The 6,744-nt window shown below is 43.7% G+C and overlaps 1 protein-coding gene across 1 annotated transcript; it reads left to right on the top strand.

Annotated features, from left to right (window-relative positions):
• Nucleotides 1-268: 268 nt before the first annotated feature.
• slc35g2a (solute carrier family 35 member G2a) lies at nt 269-5,111 on the top strand. The gene is made up of 2 exons (XM_054796426.1): nt 269-503; nt 2,925-5,111. The coding sequence occupies exon 2, from the start codon at nt 2,948-2,950 to the stop codon at nt 4,307-4,309; it is 1,362 nt and encodes a 453-aa protein (XP_054652401.1). The 5' UTR covers nt 269-503; nt 2,925-2,947; the 3' UTR covers nt 4,310-5,111.
• Nucleotides 5,112-6,744: the final 1,633 nt, after the last annotated feature.

Raw genomic sequence — 6,744 nt, 5'->3', positions numbered from 1 at the left:
TCAGAGTTAAGACCGTATTTATACTACTTATGTATTCATGATAATAATTTAAATGTATATTTAACTAAAATAAATATACCACCGCAATATTGTGCAGATAACAATAAGCATTCTTTGCTTTTGTTTTTTCTGTCTATTTTACAGACGCTGCACCCAAAAGAAGACCCAAGCTTCTTGCACTGCTCGTGTTGACGCATGCTCACACTCTGTGATTCGCTACACCCACCCTTCTCCTCTCTCTCTCTCCCTCTCCTTCTCTAGTGAGGCGGAGCATCCTCTGCATCAGACAGTGATGGAAGAGCGGCGGGTCACCATAAAACACACATCGGCAGTCTCAGCAACGGTCTAGTCCCTGCCCGGGTGGCCCCTTGAGGTGATTCCAGTCGCTGCATGCAGGAGGAGGGCGGGCTAACAAGAAGGTGGAGTGAAAATGGGAAGGAAAAGAGGCGAAGATGGAGCGGCGGGGACGCTCGGTGAATGAACCAACGGCGTAGAGTTTTCAGGTAAGCGGGATCTTCCAACTGAAATAAACCTACTGACAATGCTGCAGGCGATAACTGGGACACCTATGGGGTGCTGGTCTCCATTCATAAATGGGTCACATGCTTGCTGCATAACAACAGAGGTCACCTTTTCGCTTGCATGCAAATGATCTTCATATTATAATATAAAAGCACGCACTGGTCATCATCACAGCATCCGCTGTTACAAGGGTGCAACCAGAATAACCTTGAGGATCTCATGACCCAGTCAGACAGACACACATTTACATAAGGACACACACACACACACACACACACACACACACACACACACACATGCGCGCAGAAGATGCTGCTATAATACGATATAGACCCGTAAAAGACCACAAAAAACACCATACAAATTGTACTAAAGCCAACATCCTGTCCTCCAAGAGATGTTTACCGCGCACAATATCAGCCGGCATCTCTATGTATCTCCTTTTAAGGGGCGGATGGAGCGCTATTGCAGATGTAGAGCACAATAATAGCAAGAATGAAAGAGGAAGGCACCCATCCCTGAAGGAGACCAGGTGACGGATGAGGTCCTTTCAAACGGCATCAGCAGGAACATCAGCCGTTGTTCCGCTCATGTCAATCGAAAGCACAAAAACTTGATTAAAAAAATATTGCAAAAATACTTAAACGTTTAAAACATTTTTTTTTAAATATTACATTATGTAGGATTAAAATTACAGTGATATAAGATTTTTTTCAAATTTTTAAAATATTTTTTAAATTAATTTTTTTAAATGTATGATTAAAATTGCTGCGGTAAATTCTCAAATATTTTTTCTACTTTGCTAATTTATTGACATTTTTAAAATATGTTTTAATGAATAGTTTATTATGTATGATTAATATGACTGTAATACATTATAAAACATTTTTCTTTGGCAACTTATTCTCATTTTTTTATGAATACTTTATAATAATTAAATGATTCAAATGACTGCAGTAAATTAAGAGATTTTTTTCTACTTTTGTAACTTATGTATATTTTTAAAAAAATATTTTTATTATTAATAGTTGATTATGTATGATTACAATTACTGTCCCACATTATAAGACATTTGTTCTACTTTGGTAACGTATTTAAAACATATTTTTGTATCAATATTTCATTATGTATGATTAAGATGACTATTACTGATTTTTTTTTACTTTTGTAACTCACAATTTGAAAATAAAATTTTTAAATATATTTTTAGTTAATAGTTTTACTATGTATGATTTGATGAAAATAAAAAATGAAAATTTCTGCAGTATATTATAAGATGTTTGCGCTACTTTGGTAACTTATTTACATTAAAAAAAACATTTATTCATAGTTTATCATCATGTACAATTAAAATTATCGAAGTTGTGTTAGAAGCCAAGTCCAATATAATTTTGAATTAACTGTAAAAAAAACAAAACAAAAAAAAAACATAGAAAAACTGTATTGGCTTGTACAGTATTTTGTCCATGGAAATTGGATAATTAAGAATAATTAATTGATTTAATTACAATTGCAGATTAAAAGATTAGTTTGGACACCGCTGCTGGTAGGCTGTCCCACTAGTGGTACACAGGCGTCACCTGGTGGTACTCACTAGACTTTAAAAAATAAAATAAAATATTTAAAAAAAGTAAAACATATACGGGTGTAAAAAAAAAGTGATGCAAATACAAATTTACTAACCAAAAATTTGCTGAAATGTTCTCCTCATGCGTAGATAGCATGGATAGCAAAAAGGGTGGTACAGTCGTCCCTCGTCACTTTGCGTTTCAACTTTCACAGTTTCACTCTATCACGGTTTTTCAAAAATATATGAATTAATAAATCATGCTGTTTCAGCCTATTATTGGTCCAAAAGTATTCATACAGTATGTTACATATTTTTTTTTTAAATGAAATATTTACAAGCATAAACATGGCTAAATGAAGTAAAATAAAAATATAAGGCATTGAAAAGATGCAGTCAAAGGAAGATGTTGTTGAAATGTAGTATTCTACTCTGGTCACTAGGTGTCAGTAATGCTACTGTAATGTTCAGTGAGACACACAAGCGCCGGACTTGATCACCAGCTTTTATTACAACAAGCATAAAAACCCTAGTAAAAATCTCTGATAAAAACACGGGCTACTTTTGTGGTCGTTGATCACGCAAAGCTGAAATTCAACTCTGAACCCCAACGTCACTTCCTGTCCACCTCTCTTTCAGGTACCGTAGGAAGCACATTCATAGCAACATACACAATAACGAGTCCTACTTTGCTGAAATTCACTTATCACGGTCGGGTCTGGAACAAATTAACCACAAAAACAAGAGATTCCTGTACTTGCAAAGTAAAATCTTTTTGAGGTGGTACTCGGTATCAAAAGTATGATAACTGCTGATCCTCCTTATCATCTGGCAGGTGTCATCTGCCCTACGTTGACGATGGAGTCCACCCACCTCCTGAGTGGCGCAAAGAAGCGAGTGAAGATCCACCCTCACACCGTCACCGCCAAATATGCCACGCACGCCCCTTACTCCCCACAGCCCGGCGTCCACACACACTTCCCTCAGCCCGGTGATGAGGGCTACGACGAGGCGCCGTCTTTCGAAGACTTCGGCTCCTTCCTGGAGGAGACATCAGACAGGAAGCAGCTGACGGAGCCCAAGAGGTGGCCTCTGACTCTGTTTGGTGCCAAAGACAAGGACAAGGGTGCCACCCCAAAACCCCAGGCGGAGGGGGGTGGCGATGGTGGCGACGGGGGAGCCAGGGTTGCGAAGGGATCTGGGAAAGGGGTTGGGGAACAGCTTGCTAGTTTTGGGGAGGCGTCTGTGTCCGCGTCCCGACTCACCTGGGTTGGACTCTTGGGGGCAGCGCTGGCTAACGGCTGCGTGATTATTCTGACTCGTGTGGCCTCGGAGCACTTCAGTCTGGGTCCCCTCTTTCTTCTGTTAGTACGGTCCATTGTGCAGCTCCTGTCCGTGGCCGTACCACTCCACAAGGGGGAGAATCCCTTTGGACCAGAAGGTTACCGACTCCGTCTGACATGTTATGGTGTGGCCTACTCACTCTCCCTCTGCTGCGCCTACTCCTCGCTGACCTTCGTCTCTCCTGACAATGCCACCACCACCTGGCGCCTAGCAACCACACTGCTGTCGGCAACCCTCGCCTTCCTGCTGCTAGAGGAGCGTCTGGGTTTGGTGGATGGCATCACTCTTGCGGCGGGGCTGTGCGGTTTGGGAGTTCTGCTACTTCCTGCTGCAGATGAGAGCAATTCTGATTCACCAACTGACCCGGTTGTGTTCTGGAGGGGTGCCTTTGGGTGGTCTCTGGCTGCACTTGCCGGGCTGTGGATGGCCCTGGCGCTGGTTGGGTACCGCTCCCTGAAGGAGAGAGTGGGGGTGGCCACTGCTCTGTTCACAGTGAGTTGGACGGGCTGCCTGCTGACCCCGGCGACACTGGCTCTGCTCCGGGAGGGCTGGTCTTGGCCAGAGAGCACCCCCGAATGGGGCCTGACCCTGGGCTTGGTGGCCTGCTCAGCCGCTGCCTTCCTGGGGGTCACACACGGCCTCACCCGCCTCCACCCGGCGCTGGTGTCGGCCTGCCAAAGCTTGGAGGTGGCACTCGCCACGATAGTGCATCTGGCCTTGCTGCCGACGGCGCCCACGGCTGCCGAGGTGGTCGGGAACGCGATGGTGATGCTGAGCGTCGGCTGGTTGGTGGCCGTGAAGCTGCTTCCCTCACGCGGGGCAGGGCGGCGCCACCGGGAGGAGTATGAGGAGATTCTGGACTCACCCATTAAATAGACACTTCTACACTCTATTGTATATTTCAACTGCTAGATGCTGATTGGAGCTTTATTACCTCTGCCAAGCACAATGTTTACGTTTGTTTGTTGGCTAGTTCAATGCAACTTTGAAAAGGGGAGCCAAGGAAAAACATTTGGAGGGATCAATTCACACCTTTCATCACTTGAATGACAATGGCGGGGCGATTCAACTCAATTATTCTAGGGGACACAAGCAATGTTTACACTAGTCAAAGATGTGACAACTGCTGTTTTTAAGAACATACTGCCAAAAATGTTAGTCAAAGATTCTCTAGATGACAGCAACATTCTGCTGTTTATAAGGACCAACTGCAAAACCACTATTCAAACACCCGTCCTATGATGCTGCTGAAAAAAAATTCTAGTTAAAGATCCTCTAAATGACAGCAGACCTACCGTACGAACACCAGTCCAAGATGCTCTATGTGACAGTAGAAGTTGTTCTTAGAAATCTACTGTAAAAGTCAGCCCCACTCGCGACCGATCTGATGTCCTTTACCAGTTGAATAGCCCTGAACTAAGTCATGAGTGGTACAGTCCAGCCCAGACTCTAAATGGCAATCTCCATGAACCAGGAAGTAGCCTGCAAACATAGCAATTTATTCTTTTTTTCCTTAACAGTTTGGCCTTGGTGGAGGTATTTGCTCCACTTTTGAGTGCCATTCTCATCTCATTTGTCGCGTCCTCTTTGTTTATTTCTCGGGGTGGGGAAAAGTGCCATTTGGTTGTCGTGTGTTACCACTTGATGTTGTGACATTAAAGTATGGCTGACCAGCAAACAGCTTGGCTCTCCAAGTCAGATCAATCATTACTTCTTAAAAGAAGGATTTTCATCACTTCACACTCACCCTGACAGCTCAGCCTTTGGCTTGTCAAGGATCCACGTCATCGAGGATCCGCACCATCAAGGATCCATGAAATCAAGAATCGCCACCATCAAGGATTCACACCATTAAGGATCCACGTCATCAGTGATTGGCACCATCAAGTCAAGGATCCACGCCATCAAAGTTCAGTGCCAGAAAGGATCAAGGATCGGTGCCATCAAGGGTCCATGTTAGAGATCCACGTGAGGGATCACCAAAGATCCATGGCATCAGCACCATTAAGGATCCGTGCCATCAAGGATCAGCGCCATCAAGGATCCACATCACAGATTACCAACAAATCCACAGCAACTACATCATTAATGATCCACACATCAAGCATCGACATCAGTAACAATCGATACCATCAAGGATCAAGGGATCAAGGATTAACACCATCAAGAATTCATGTCATAGATCACCAAGTATCGACACCATTACGGATCGGCACCATAAAGAATCCAAGGCATCAATGATCCAGCCATTGACGCCATCAAAGATTGACATCATGGAACCACGCCATCAATTATGGACGCCATGAAGAATATATGGGATAAAGGATCATCACAATCAATGATTGTCACCATCAAGGAATGGTGCTAACACAAAACGGCATCATCAGTGACCTACCCCATTAAGGATCCACACCATTGAGGATCGCTGTCAGCAATGGCATCAAGGATCAACGTCATCAAGGATCAGCGGCACCAAGGATCCACAACATCAACACCATCATCCACTCATAAAGGATGGACATCAGTAATAATCAACGCCATCAAGCATCAACGCCACCAGGGATTAATGTTTGACACTATCAAGAATCCACGTCGTAGATCACCAAGAATTGATACCATTAAGGATCAGTGCCATCAAGAATCCATGACATGACATGATGCCATCAAGAATTGATGTCATGGAACCGCGCCATCAGTGACTGACGTCATCAAGGAATCATGCTATCAAGCACTGTCGGCATCAAGGATTGACGCCATCAAGGATCAGCACCATCAAGAATAGACCGGATAAAGGATCATCGCCATCAAGGAACGGTGCCGACAAAAAACTGCATCATCACTGACCTACCCCATTACGGATCCACGCCATCGAGGATCGCAGTCAGCAATGATCACGGCCATTGACGTCAACAAGGATCAATGGACACAATAAAATATAAACACAAATAAATAAAAAGAGTGATGACTAGTAGCTCAGAAGTGACAGATCGGAGCAGCTAGGTGACAAAATGGGGAAAAAAATAAGACCAAGCATGCAATGATTATGTGTAATAAGTGCTTCTTCCCCAGCGTTTTCCTCATCATTAGTTAGCCACATACTTTTTAATTTTTTCTCATTATCCGCGTGTCTCTTGCAAGCTGCTTAAAGCATCAACACCGCAACGACACCACAAAGCCTCCATTCACCAAAGCATCTCATTAGTTGTGACCTTGGTGAAGACAAAAACAACTCACACAGTTGAGATGCAAACACACACACACACACACACACACACACACACACGCACACACACAAACACACACACGTGTTC

Source organism: Dunckerocampus dactyliophorus, chromosome 13 (assembly GCF_027744805.1).
Source record: "Dunckerocampus dactyliophorus isolate RoL2022-P2 chromosome 13, RoL_Ddac_1.1, whole genome shotgun sequence".
In the NCBI taxonomy this organism is placed as follows: domain Eukaryota; kingdom Metazoa; phylum Chordata; class Actinopteri; order Syngnathiformes; family Syngnathidae; genus Dunckerocampus; species Dunckerocampus dactyliophorus.
Note: the sequence above shows the minus strand (reverse complement) of the source record. Positions and strands in the feature narration are given on the sequence as shown.